This window comes from Salvelinus fontinalis, chromosome 11 (assembly GCF_029448725.1).
Source record: "Salvelinus fontinalis isolate EN_2023a chromosome 11, ASM2944872v1, whole genome shotgun sequence".
Lineage (NCBI taxonomy): Eukaryota > Metazoa > Chordata > Actinopteri > Salmoniformes > Salmonidae > Salvelinus > Salvelinus fontinalis.
This window is the reverse complement of record NC_074675.1, coordinates 19,265,652-19,279,654: the sequence shown is the minus strand read 5'-3', so window position 1 is coordinate 19,279,654 and position 14,003 is coordinate 19,265,652. Positions and strand designations below refer to the sequence as shown.

At 44.5% G+C, this 14,003-nt stretch overlaps 1 protein-coding gene across 1 annotated transcript in view; it reads right to left on the bottom strand.

Moving 5' to 3' along the window:
- Positions 1-14,003, bottom strand: part of LOC129865239 (sulfotransferase 4A1-like) — a 28,244-nt gene that overhangs the window by 455 nt on the left and 13,786 nt on the right. The window contains exons 6-7 of the mRNA XM_055937857.1: positions 6,499-6,637; positions 1-1,270 (exon numbers count right to left, since the gene is read on the bottom strand). The exon at positions 1-1,270 is cut by the window's left edge and continues 455 nt beyond it. Of these exons, the coding sequence (XP_055793832.1) occupies positions 1,158-1,270; positions 6,499-6,637 (252 nt within the window). The 3' untranslated portion in view covers positions 1-1,157. The remainder of the gene's footprint in view (positions 1,271-6,498; positions 6,638-14,003) is intronic.

Here is a 14,003-nt window from a genome sequence, read left to right as displayed (position 1 = left end):
GGGGGGTCTACTGGTCTCTCTAGGGGCATTTACAGCAGGGAGGAGGAGGGGGAGGAGGAGGAGAGAAAGAGATGCAAGCAATGGAAGAGAAAAGGGGGCTTGGGGGAGAGCACACAGAGAATGCTGGTAACATGGAGGACAACTCTGTTGTCGCAGTGTGGTACATTAACTCTATTGGTGGCTATGGGTCTGAGGACAGAGAAAGGCATCACTTTAGCAGCATAAACAAACAGAACTGATATAAAAGGCAGTCGTAATGTGTCATTTTTGTGATTTTGCTCACACACGAGCACGCACACGCACACACACATTCCCAATTCACCTCGGCAAGAAAGGTTGATACAAAAAGTCTAGTGCCGATTAAGCTAATGCCCATTGAAAGCCTTTTTGTAACAAACAAGCCATGTAATGTAGTGAAAGTGAAAAACGTGTGCTAAAAGGAAGGACTAGGTAAAGTAGGAACTGACCTGGATACAGCTGAAACAGAACACTTGCTCTGTATCAAAGGGCAGTCATGGGTGGTCTCTATACTTGACTCTGAGCTGGACTTATGATTCCCCACCCTAGCATTCATACAGCGTTTACAAAACATAACACTGTCTCAACGTTAAGTGTTGAACGAGACGTGTAAAGCTTCCTCTGTACAGGTTTGGCGACGGCGCCACACACTTCCATGCGTTTCCCTCAGGCTTGGGGCCACTGCCACATACACAACTTGCTATAGAGCACTGGTATACACATACATACTCAGTGGTACATACTGAAGAGGAATGGGGATGAAGGGCGGAGAGGGGGGACATAGATGGGGGTGGGGGATGGACTCTGTGCCACATTGGGCTTAAACAGGATCTCGCTGATTGGCTGAGAAACTGACCGGTTGATTGATAAATCAAAATTGATTTGTGAGCTTTTGAAGGATGCAATCTTTTTATTGATTGGTGTGTCGATTGACTAATTTATTGGGTGATTTATTGGTTGGTTGATTGACAGCAATAGTCTTTGCCGCTGTAGCGATTGATATATACAGTATATCCAACACGTGATTGTTTGATTGATTGATTGAGTGATGAAGAGAGGCAGAGGAGTGTACGGTGTTTAGGCAGCAGGAGGAGGAGTGTAGTCCGTGTTCGTGTCGTTGTGGTCAGTCGGTCCGGTCCTCACAGGCCGAAGTCAAAGGTCAGGTCAGACTTGCCCATCTTCTGTCTATACACCGTGTCAAACTTGTCATTCATAGACACGGTGAAGATGTCCTGCCACAGTCCCACGCGACCTGACAGAAGAAAGAGTCACATGACCATACATCACTTCTGTTTTAGCTATGAATGAGACGAATGGCCAAGAGGAATGGTCAGTAGTGTATATGAATGTTATCATTCTGAAACCTTCTTTATTGCATATTGATCAGCTCATAGGCTATCTATGCTTCCGTATGACTCCCAACCGTGTACAGTGAGGTCCATAATAACCCTCGATAGAGATGAGCAAAAAAATGTGCGAAACAAATAATACAAATACGGAGCTATATTGTATGCATATTTTTGTGGGGGAAATTATATTATTTTAGACTAATACAATCTCTAAAAAAGAGATTTTGTTTAACAAGTTATATTTAGCAAAATAACCCCATAACGTCAAAGATACAACAGCATATTTAGCTGTAGGTAATCAAATCAAATAAAAAAATAAAATGTAATTTGTCACACGCTTGGTAAACAACAGGTGTAGAATTGAAGTGAAACGCTTGCGGCCCTTCTCAACAATGCAGAGTGAAAATAAACAATAGTAGAAAGATAATAACACATGGAATAGATACAAAATGAGTAACAATAATTTTGCTATGTACACAGGGTACCAGTTCCGGGTTGATGTGCAGGGCTTCGAGGTAATGAGGTAGATATGTACATACAGTGTATTCAGGAAGTATTCAGACCCCTTCACTTTTTCCACATTTTGTTACGTTACAGACTTATTAAAAAAAAAAAAAATCCTCAATCTACACACAATCCCATAATGACAAAACAAAAACATGTTTTCAGAAATTAAACACAGAAATACCTTATTTTCAGACCCTTTTCTATGAGACTCGAAATTGAGCTCAGCTGCATCCTGTTTCCATTGATCATCCTTGAGATGTTTCTACAACTTGATTGGAGTCCACCTGTGGTAAATGCAATTGATTGGACATGATTTGGAAAGGCACACCCGTATATATAATGTCCCAGAGTTGACAGTACATGTCAGAGCAAAAACCAAGCCATGATGTCCGCAGAGCTCCGAGACAGGATTGTGTCGAGGCACAGATCTGGGGCATTGAAGGTCCCCAAGAACACAGTGGCCTTCATCATTCATAAATGGAAGAAGTTTGGAACCACCAACTCTATCTAGAGCTGGCTGTCCAGACAAACTGAGCAATCAGGGGAGAAGGGCCTTGGTCAGGAAGGTGAAACAAGAACCCGATGGTCACTCTGACAGAGCTCCAGAGTTCCTCTGAAGGACAACCATCTCTGCAGCCCTCCACCAATCAGGCCTTTATGGTTGAGTTGCCAGGCGGAAGCTACTCCTCAGTAAAAGGCAGATGACAGTCCGCTTGGACTTTGCCAAAAGGCACCTAAAGGACTCTCAGACCATGAGAAACAAGACACCGACCTTAAGCACACAGCCAAGACAACACAGGAGTGGCTTCGGGACAAGTCTCTGAATGTCCTTGAGTGGCCCAGCCAGAGCCCGGACTTGAACCCGATTGACCATCTCTGGAGAGAACTGAAAATAGCTGTGCAGTGACGCTCCCCATCCAACCTGACAGAGCTTGAGAGGATCTGCAGAGAAGAATGGGAGAAACTCCCCAAATACAGGTGTGTCAAGCTTGTAGCGTCATACCCAAGAAGACTCGAGGCTGTAATCCCTACCAAAGGTGCTTCAACAAAGTACTGAGCAAAGGGTCTGAATACATATGTAAATGTGATATTTCAGTTTTTGCTTTGTCATTATGGGGTATTGTGTGTAGACTGATGAGGGGGAAAAACGATTTAATACATTTTAGAATAAGGCTGTATCATAAGAAAATGTGGAAAAAGTCAAGGGGTCTGAATACTTTCTGAATGCTCTGTACGTAAGGGTCACTGTGGGGGTGACGTCATCAATGTACTTATTAATGAAGCCACTGATGTGGTAAACTCCTCAATGTTATTGGATGAGTTCTGTAACATATTCCAGTCTGTGCTAGCGAAACAGTCCTGTAACTTAGCGTCGGGCCACTTCCGTATTGAGCGCGTCACTGGTACTTCCTGTTGGGAGTTTTTGTTTGTAAGCAGGAATCAGGAAGATAGAGATTTGGTCAGATTTGCCAAAGGGAGGGCCTTGTATGTATTTCTGTGTCTGGAGTAAAGGTGATCAAGGGTTTTGCCGCCTCTAGTTGCACAGGTGACATGCTGGTAATAATGAGGTAAAACGGATTTCAGTTTCCCTGCATTGAAATCACAGGCCACACGAGAAGTGCATCCCTCTGGATGCTGTCATAGTGCCTGCATCGGTTTGTGGTGGTAAATAGACAGCGTCGAAAAAATACAGATGAAAACTCTCTTGGTAAATAGCATGGTCTGCGGCTTATGAGGTTTTCTAACTCAGCCGAAAGCAAAAACTCGAGACTAACATTAGAGAAAGCACACCAGCTGCTGTTACCTAAGAGACACACCCTCCCCCCTACTCTTAACCTAGGGTGCAGAATATCTAGAGCTGCCGACTCGCTGGAGTAGAAACCTTCATCCAAATCGCTGTTCTGAATACGTTTTCGGCCACAGGAAATGATGGCGGAGACATTATGCACAATGAAAGTTACGATCGGCATAAGAAAACACAAAATAGCAGACTTTGTCAGCTCGTAAAACGGGCGCTATCTAACGCGGCGTCGCCTCATACATCCAAGTATGGGGTTCTTTTCTGCTTTGCATCCTTATTTCGGGCGCCAAACCCAGCACTGGTGTGCGTTGCCAAAGAGCTCTATTTTCAAGTTATCCAACGAATGTAAATTCCGGGAGTTTGTTAAAATGGCCTTGGTTCTTGGGTTGGAACCGGTGCTATGGTCAGATGACATGAAAATAGAGCTCTTTGGCCATGCATGCCAGTTTGGGCTCGAAATAAGGGTGTATAAGCAGATAAATAACCCCATCCCTACTGTAAAATATGGTGGTGGATCTTTGACGTTATGGGGCTATTTTGCTTCCGCTGGTCCTGGGGCCCTTGTTAAGGTCAACGGCATCATGAACTTTATCTGGTATCAGGACATTTTAGCCAAAAAACCTGGCTGCCTCTACCAGGAGGCTGAAACTTGGACGCAAGTGGATCTTCTAGCAAGACAAAAACACCAACGATACATCAAAATCCACAAAGAAATGGTTCATTGACAGCAAAATCAACATTTTTCAATGGCCATCTCAGTCTACGGATTTGAACCCCATTGAAAACCTGTGGTTTGAATTGAAGAGGGCAGTCCATAAGCGCAGACGATGGATATCAAGCATCTGGAAAGACGTTGTATGGAGGTATGGTCTAAGATCACTCCAAATGTGACCTTCAATCTCATAAAACATTTTAGAAAAAGGCTCAGGGTCGATAACTGCACACGGTGAAGTATTGAAAGGTATTGAAAACAGGGGTGCCAATAATTTTGACCCCTATCTTTTTGAGAGAAAAAATTATTACTTGTTAAACCAATTCTCTTTCTCTGAAAAATGGTATTACCATAAAATAATTTCCCCAATTTTTTGAGTATACCACATATACCATATTTGATTCAGTTTTTTTTGCTCATCTATCAAGAGAGCCAATCATTTTGGGCCTATGTGCGTATGCCTATGTCTACAGACATGGACTCACCTGCCCTCCAGTAGTGCGTATAGGAATGTGTGTTTATGGCCCTATTAGCTCAGAGCTGTGTGTTAGACCAGCACCAGGTCAGAGGTTAGGGTCCATGCACTAAAAGAAACAGAACATGGAGAAAACAAGACAAATCTGACAACAAATCATAAGAAAAAACAACATAACAAAAATCTACAGTGATCAACATGAAAAATGGAATCATAATTATATTAAAATGACATTCATAAATCATAATGCAAGAAACAGTACAACACATGTGAACGGATTTCCAAACTGAACAGTAAGGTGCAACTTCTTGTGCCAGAAATCACTGAGCTGTAGTTACTATGTTTAACCACAGGGAGGCGTTGCAGAGCAAAAATAGGAGTGAATGGAAATGCTCTTAATGAATTGTCCAGAGTGCGATATTCCCTATTCCTTTGAAGGTTTATGTTACTGCTGGGGTATGTACATATGATTCATGATCTGTGGTTTGCTACAATAAAGCTCTAGTTACTCTCTGCCCCTAACAGACCCAGGATCAGCCTTCCGCAAACCAGTGCTAACCTTCAACATTATGAGCCAAACAACTAAACTGGCCCTGGATCATTGCTTAAAGATATAGACTACACACAAACACATATTAGGTAACTGTTCTACGTAGCCTACATACAAATCTGGTCTAGGTTGACTCATCCTCAGCCAGCCGAGACATACGCTCCCCCAGGGTTAGCACAGCTATAAAGCCATAATGAACATATTCCATATGCTTTGAAGCAGTGGACACATACCAGGTTGCTGTATTTTGGTGGACGGCTGAGGCTCACACACTCCGCTCTGATCTGCTCTTTCTTTGTCTCTCTCTCTGTCATTCTCTCTCTCTCCCTCTCTGTCCCCGCTCTTCTATCTGAGTACACCGTGTCGTACACTGCAAGCATGCTTGTGTCTAGGCTTGTGAGTGTCTAATAATAGCCGAAACAATGTATATGACACGAGCAGCAAAGCCATGCATGGGGCTAGAGGGAGTCTGGTCACATCAGTTTAGCAAATACAGCACACCAAGTACTGTGTGTGTGTGTGTGTGTGTGTGTGTGTGTGTGTGTGTGTGTGTGTGTGTGTGTGTGTGTGTGTGTGTGTGTGTGTGTGTGTGTGTGTGTGTGTGTGTGTGTGTGTGTGTGTGTGCGCGCGCGTGCGTGTAAAGGTTGGAGTTGACATACAGTACACACGTTAGGTTACGTTAGGTTACTGTCCCTCTTGGCACACAGCCTTCACCCGTTCCATTCGCTTTACGACACAAAGCACGCAATGCTTCAGTAACCTTACAGATCTCTTGACTTATTCAACTGTCGTCGGGAGATATTCGGTAATCTCTGCCTTCCTCCGTAACGATCATTAATCTTATCTTTAGTGACTGACTACCCCTCACTTCCCTTTTCTTTCCTCCTCATCTTCCTTTCCTCTATCCCTCTCTTTCTCTTCCTCGCTCTCCACCTCTGTCCTTCCCTATCTCTCTCCCACTACCCCATATCTCTTGCTCCCTCTTTCTCTCTCCCTTCCGTCTCTCTCTACCCCCTCTATTTCTCTACCTCCCTCTCTCTCCCATCCCATCCCTCCCCTCTCTCCTGCAGATGGAGAGGGTCTCACCCCTGCAGATGGAGAGGGCTTCTGAGTTGCAGCACTGCTCTATGAGCTGGTTGCAGCTCTCCACCATGGTCTCCAGCTGGGCCTTGTCACACGAGACACCCAGGAATCTCGCCAGCTGCCCCACCAACGTCCCCAGGTCCTAGAGAGAGAGAGAGAGAGAGAGAGAGAGAGAGAGAGAGAGAGAGAGAGAGAGAGAGAGAGAGAGAGAGAGAGAGAGAGAGAGAGAGAGAGAGAGAGAGAGAGAGAGAGAGAGAGAGAGAGAGAGAGAGAGAGAGAGAGAGAGAGAGAGAGAGAGAGAGAGAGAGAGAGAGAGAGAGAGAGATCACAAATACATTTTTAACAAACACTATATAGCTCCAAAACATGATAAAAAATATATTTGATACCATGGACCATCAGTCGTTTCATCCATAGCTGTGTCTATGAATTTGAGAGTGGTTACATTTCTCCAGCCCCATCCCTCAGCTTTTTACCAAAATCAGGGGTGGGGAGACGGCTTTGTTATTGTTTTTACTGCCGATTGCGCTTTAAGACTAAATTCAAAAAGTTGAATGTTAATGCAGATTTATAAAAAAATATATATATTTAGGGGTGCCTACGTATCTATTTGAGAAACTATGTATCTATTTGAGAAATTACTTGTGAAACAAAATCTATTTCTCTGAGCAATATAAAACAATACATTTTTTGGAGTACACCATATAGCTCAGTATTTGTATTATTTATTTGATACAGTCTTTTTTGCTCATCTTTATCAAGAGTGCCAATCATTTATGAGGTGACTGCACCAAATGATCTCTTCTTATCACTCCCAAATGACCTATGAGCTAGAATTTGATCATGTCTTCTTAATAGGCAGTATAGGGCGGGTTGCAGTACTTTCTATTCCATACACAACGCAGTCACACCACTGTGACAAGGGCTGTATTTATAGGGGGAGTGGGGTAAGTTGAGTCAAAGGGGTATGGTTTTCTTGTTTCTAGGAAACCATACACAAAATGTATCATTTTACAAAATATACTGAACAAAAAAATGAGGCATTATCGCTGGGATATGAGTTAACAGTGGTAAAAAGTACAACATGTTTGTTAGGTGTTAAGTCTGTGTTAAAAGATGCTTAAAATGATTAAAAGACAAAAAGTGATTGTGTTGAATTTTGTTTGGAAAATGAATATAGACATGGTTATAAAAAGGTAGTGGTAATATTTAATTCAGTAGAGACATTTGTATGCGGCTTAACATACCCTGTTCCGCTTGTCCAAAATAAGAGGTCTCTGTTGGAACATCTTACCCCGGGTATGAGGTAAATTGAACCAAGAGACCACTTTTTTTGGACAAGCTATGTTTTCAAAACTGTAATGTTTACATGAATTCTGATTATTTCCAGGGAGACACAACATCCTAAAGTCTATGTAGATGTCATTGTTAGAAAGAATACTATATTTCCCTTGACGGAGTGATACTGAATGTAAAGAGCGGCTCAACTTACCCCACTCTCCCGTACATCTCAGACAGAGCGGGGGTTGAACTCTGACTCCGAACATCTGCTTATGTCATCTAGACACGTGTACAGATCCTCCTATGCGTTATCTAGCGGTTATACGTTGGAGTTTCATTGCCTTGCAATAAAGAGGCTGAATTTCTGTCTATGTGGACGGTTATAAACTTTGACCACAGTTCCTTTTTTCTTTCTATAGAAACAGATGCCTTATCCTTATATAACACACTTGCTCAGCAAATACCCTTGATATACACTGCTCAAAAAAATAAAGGGAACACTTAAACAACACAATGTAACTCCAAGTCAATCACACTTCTGTGAAATCAAACTGTCCACTTAGGAAGCAACACTGATTGACAATAAATTTCACATGCTGTTGTGCAAATGGAATAGACAAAATGTGGAAATTATAGGCAATTAGCAAGACACCCCCAAAAAAGGAGTGATTCTGCAGGTGGTGACCACAGACCACTTCTCAGTTCCTATGCTTCCTGGCTGATGTTTTGGTCACTTTTGAATGCTGGCGGTGCTCTCACTCTAGTGGTAGCATGAGACGGAGTCTACAACCCACACAAGTGGCTCAGGTAGTGCAGTTCATCCAGGATGGCACATCAATGCGAGCTGTGGCAAAAAGGTTTGCTGAGTCTGTCAGCGTAGTGTCCAGAGCATGGAGGCGCTACCAGGAGACAGGCCAGTACATCAGGAGACGTGGAGGAGGCCGTAGGAGGGCAACAACCCAGCAGCAGGACCGCTACCTCCGCCTTTGTGCAAGGAGGTGCACTGCCAGCGCCCTGCAAAATGACCTCCAGCAGGCCACAAATATGCATGTGTCTGCTCAAACGGTCAGAAACAGACTCCATGAGGGTGGTATGAGGGCCCGACGTCCACAGGTGGGGGTTGTGCTTACAGCCCAACACCGTGCAGGACGTTTGGCATTTGCCAAACGCATGTGCATGTGTCAGCATATGGTCTCACAAGGGGTCTGAGGATCTCATCTCGGTACCTATTGGCAGTCAGGCTACCTCTGGCGAGCACATGGAGGGCTGTGCGGCCCCACAAAGAAATGCCACCCCACACCATGACTGACCCATCGCCAAACCGGTCATGCTGGAGGATGTTGCAGGCAGCAGAACGTTCTCCACGGCGTCTCCAGACTCTGTCACGTCTGTCACATGTGCTCATTTTATTTATTTATTTTATTTCACCTTTATTTAACCAGGTAGGCAAATTGAGAACACGTTCTCATTTGCAATTGCGACCTGGCCAAGATAAAGCAAAGCAGTTCGACACATACAACAACACATAGTTACACATGGAGTAAAACAAACATACAGTCAATAATACAGTGAAAATAAGTCTATATACAATATGAGCAAGTGAGGTGAGATAAGGGAGGTGAAGGCAAACAAAATATATATATAAATAAATAAAAAAATATATAAAAAGGCCATGGTGGCGAAGTAAATACAATATAGCAAGTAAAAAAATAACACTGGAATGGTTGGTTTGCAGTGGAAGAAGGTGCAAAGTAGAGATAGAAATAATGGGGTGCAAAGGAGCAAAATAAATAAATACAGTAGGTAAAGAGGTAGTTGTTTGGGCTAAATTATAGATGGGCTATGTACAGGTGCAGTAATCTATGAGCTGCTCTGACAGCTGGTGCTTAAAGCTAGTGAGGGAGATAAGTGTTTCCAGTTTCAGAGATTTTTGTAGTTCGTTCCAGTCATTGGCAGCAGAGAACTGGAAGGAGAAGCGGCCAAAGGAAGAATTGGTTTTGGGGGTGACCAGAGAGATATACCTGCTGGAGCGCGTGCTACGGGTGGGCGTTGCTATGGTGACCAGCGAGCTGAGATAAGGGGGAACTTTACCTAGCAGGGTCTTGTAGATGACCTGGAGCCAGTGGGTTTGGCGACGAGTGTGAAGCGAGGGCCAGCCAACGAGAGCGTACAGGTCGCAGTGGTGGGTAGTATATGGGGCTTTGGTGACAAAACGGATGGCACTGTGATAGACTGCATACAATTTATTGAGTAGGGTTTTGGAGGCTATTTTGTAAATGACATCACCGAAGTCGAGGATTGGTAGGATAGTCAGTTTTACAAGGGTATGTTCGGCAGCATGAGTGAAGGATGCTTTGTTGCGGAATAGGAAGCCGATTCTAGATTTAACTTTGGATTGGAGATGCTTGATGTGAGTCTGGAAGGAGAGTTTACAGTCTAACCAGACACCTAGGTATTTGTAGTTGTCCACATATTCTAAGTCAGAGCCGTCCAGAGTAGTGATGCTGGACAGGCGGGCAGGTGCAGGCAGCGATCGGTTGAAGAGCATGCATTTAGTTTTACTTGTATTTAAGAGCAATTGGAGGCCACGGAAGGAGAGTTGTATGGCATTGAAGCTCGCCTGGAGGGTTGTTAACACAGTGTCAAGAGAAGGGCCAGAAGTATACAGAATAGTGTCGTCTGCGTAGAGGTGGATCAGAGACTCACCAGCAGCAAGAGCGACATCATTGATGTATACAGAGAAGAGAGTCGGTCCAAGAATTGAACCCTGTGGCACCCCCATAGAGACTGCCAGAGGTCCGGACAACAGACCCTCCGATTTGACACACTGAACTCGATCAGAGAAGTAGTTGGTGAACCAGGCGAGGCAATCATTAGAGAAACCAAGGCTGTCGAGTCTGCCGATGAGGATGTGGTGATTGACAGAGTCAAAAGCCTTGGCCAGGTCAATGAATATGGCTGCACAGTACTGTTTCCTATCGATAGCGGTTAAGATATCGTTTATGACCTTGAGCGTGGCTGAGGTGCACCCATGACCAGCTCTGAAACCAGATTGCATAGCGGAGAAGGTATGGTGGGATTCGAGATGGTTGGTAATCTGTTTGTTGACTTGGCTTTCGAAGACCTTAGAAAGGCAGGGTAGGATAGATATAGGTCTGTAGCAGTTTGGGTCTAGAGTGTCTCCCCCTTTGAAGAGGGGGATAACCGCAGCTGCTTTCCAATCTTTGGGAATCTCAGACGACACGAAAGAGAGGTTGAAAAGGCTGGTAATAGGGGTGGCAACAATTTCAGCAGATAGTTTTAGAAAGAAAGGGTCCAGATTATCTAGCCCGGCTGATTTGTAAGGGTCCAGATTTTGCAGCTCTTTCAGAACATCAGCTGACTGTATTTGGGAGAAAGAGAAATGGGGAAGGCTTGGGCGAGTAGCAGAGGGGAGGGCAGTGCTGTTGACCGGGGTAGGGGTAGCCAGGTGGAAAGCATGGCCAGCCGTAGAAAAATGCTTATTGAAATTCTCAATTATAATGGATTTGTCGGTGGTGACAGTATTTCCTATCTTCAGTGCAGTTGGAAGCTGGGAGGAGGTGTTCTTATTCTCCATGGACTTTACAGTGTCCCAGAACTTTTTTGAGTTTGTGTTGCAGGAAGCAAATTTCTGCTTGAAAAAGCTAGCCTTGGCTTTTCTAACTGCATGTGTATACTGGTTTCTAGCTTCCCTGAAAAGTTGCATATCACGGGGGCTGTTCGATGCTAATGCAGAACGCCATAGGATGTTTTTCTGTTGGTTAAGGGCAGTCAGGTCAGGAGAGAACCAAGGGCTATATCTGTTCCTGGTTCTAAATTTCTTGAATGGGGCATGCTTATTCAAGATGGTGAGGAAGGCATTTTTTTTAAATATCCAGGCATCCTCTACTGACGGGATGAGATCAATATCCTTCCAGGATACCTCGGCCAGGTCGATTAGAAAGGCCTGCTCGCTGAAGTGTTTCAGGGAGCGTTTGACAGTGATGAGTGGAGGTCGTTTGATCGCTGACCCATTACGGATACAGGCAATGAGGCAGTGATCGCTGAGATCTTGGTTGAAAACAGCAGAGGTGTATTTGGAGGGCAAGTTGGTTAGGATGATGTCTATGAGGGTACCCGTGTTTACGGAATTGGGGTGATACCTGGTAGGTTCATTGATAATTTGTGTGAGATTGAGGGCATCAAGCTTAGATTGTAGGATGGCTGGGGTGTTAAGCATGTTCCAATTTAGGTCGCCTAGCAGCACAAGCTCTGAAGATAGATGGGGGGCAATCAGTTCACATATGGTGTCCAGAGCACAGCTGGGGGCAGAGGGTGGTCTATAGCAGGCGGCAACAGTGAGAGACTTGTTTTTAGAGAGGTGGATTTTTAAAAGTAGGAGTTCAAATTGTTTCGGAACAGACCTGGATAGTAAAACAGAACTCTGCAGGCAATCCTTGCAGTAGATTGCAACACCGCCCCCTTTGGCCGTTCTATCTTGTCTGAAAATCTTGTAGTTAGGGATGAAAATGTCAGAATTTTTGGTGGTCTTCCTAAGCCAGGATTCAGACACGGCTAAAACATCTGGGTTGGCAGAGTGTGCTAAAGCAGTGAACAAAACAAACTTAGGGAGGAGGCTTCTAATGTTAACATGCATGAAACCAAGGCTATTACGGTTACAGAAGTCATCAAAAGAGAGCGCCTGGGGAATAGGAGTGGAGCTAGGTACTGCAGGGCCTGGATTCACCTCTACATCACCAGAGGAACAGAGGAGGAGTAGGATAAGGGTACGGCTAAAAGCTATGAGAATTGGTCGTTTGGAACGTCTAGAACAGAGAGTAAAAGGAAGTTTCTGGGGGCGATAAAATAGCTTACATTTACATTTAAGTCATTTCGCTGACGCTCTTATCCAGAGCAACTTACATTTAACTTTTTTTTTTTTTAATTTAACTAGGCAAGTCAGTTAAGAACAAACTCTTATTTTCAATGACGGCCTAGGAACAGTGGGTTAACTGCCTTGTTCAGGGGCAGAACGACAGATTTGTACCTTGTCAGCTCGGGGATTTGAACTTGCAACCTTTCGGTTACTAGCCCAACGCTCTAACCACTAGGCTACCCTGCCGCCCCCAGCTTCAAGGAATAATGTACAGACAAACATATGGTAGGATGTGAATACAGTGGAGGTAAACCTAGGTAATGGGTGATGATGAGAGAGATATAGTCTCTAGAAACATCATTGAAACCAGGTGATGTCATCGCATATGTGGGTGGTGGAACTGAGAGGTTGGATATATAGTGAGCAGGGCTAGAGGCTCTACAGTGAAATAAGCCAATAAACACTAACCAGAACAGCAATGGACAAGGCATATTTACATTAAGGAGAGGCATGCTTAATCGAGTGATCATAAGGGTCCAGTGAGTAGAGGTTGGTTGGGGGCACGGCGATCCAGACAGCTGGCCGGGTAGCTGGCTATCGGTAGCAAGATAACATAGGATGGAGGTCTGTTTTTATTTATTTATTTATTTATTTATTTTTTTGTCACCTCGTTCGTTTCCCGTCGGTAGATTAGTGGGGTTCCGTGTGGTAGAGGGGATCGATCCAATTGGCAAAATAGATATAGTGACCCAGGAAAAAGAAAAAAAAAATTGTCCGGTATATTTATTTAGATAGCAGCCGATAAGACAGCTAATAATTAGCAGATGGGTATTCAGAAACGTCGCAATGGAAAAGCCTGTTGAAACCACCTCCACCACCATTTTTGGATCTTTGTTGAAACGTATCTACAGCGGAACACCTCATGTGCTCAGTGTGAACCTGCTTTCATCTGTGAAGAGCACAGGGCGCCAGGGGCGAATTTGCCAATCTTGGTGTTCTCTGGCAAATGCCAAACGTCCTGCACGGTGTTGGGCTGTAAGCACAACCCCCACCTGTGGACGTCGGGCCCTCATACCACCCTCATGGAGTCTGTTTCTGACCGTTTGAGCAGACACATGCATATTTGTGGCCTGCTGGAGGTCATTTTGCAGGGCGCTGGCAGTGCACCTCCTTGCACAAAGGCGGAGGTAGCGGTCCTGCTGCTTGGTTGTTGCCCTCCTACGGCCTCCTCCACGTCTCCTGATGTACTGGCCTGTCTCCTGGTAGCGCCTCCATGCTCTGGACACTACGCTGACAGACACAGCAAACTTTTTTTCCACAGCTCGCATTGATGTGCCATCCTGGATGAACT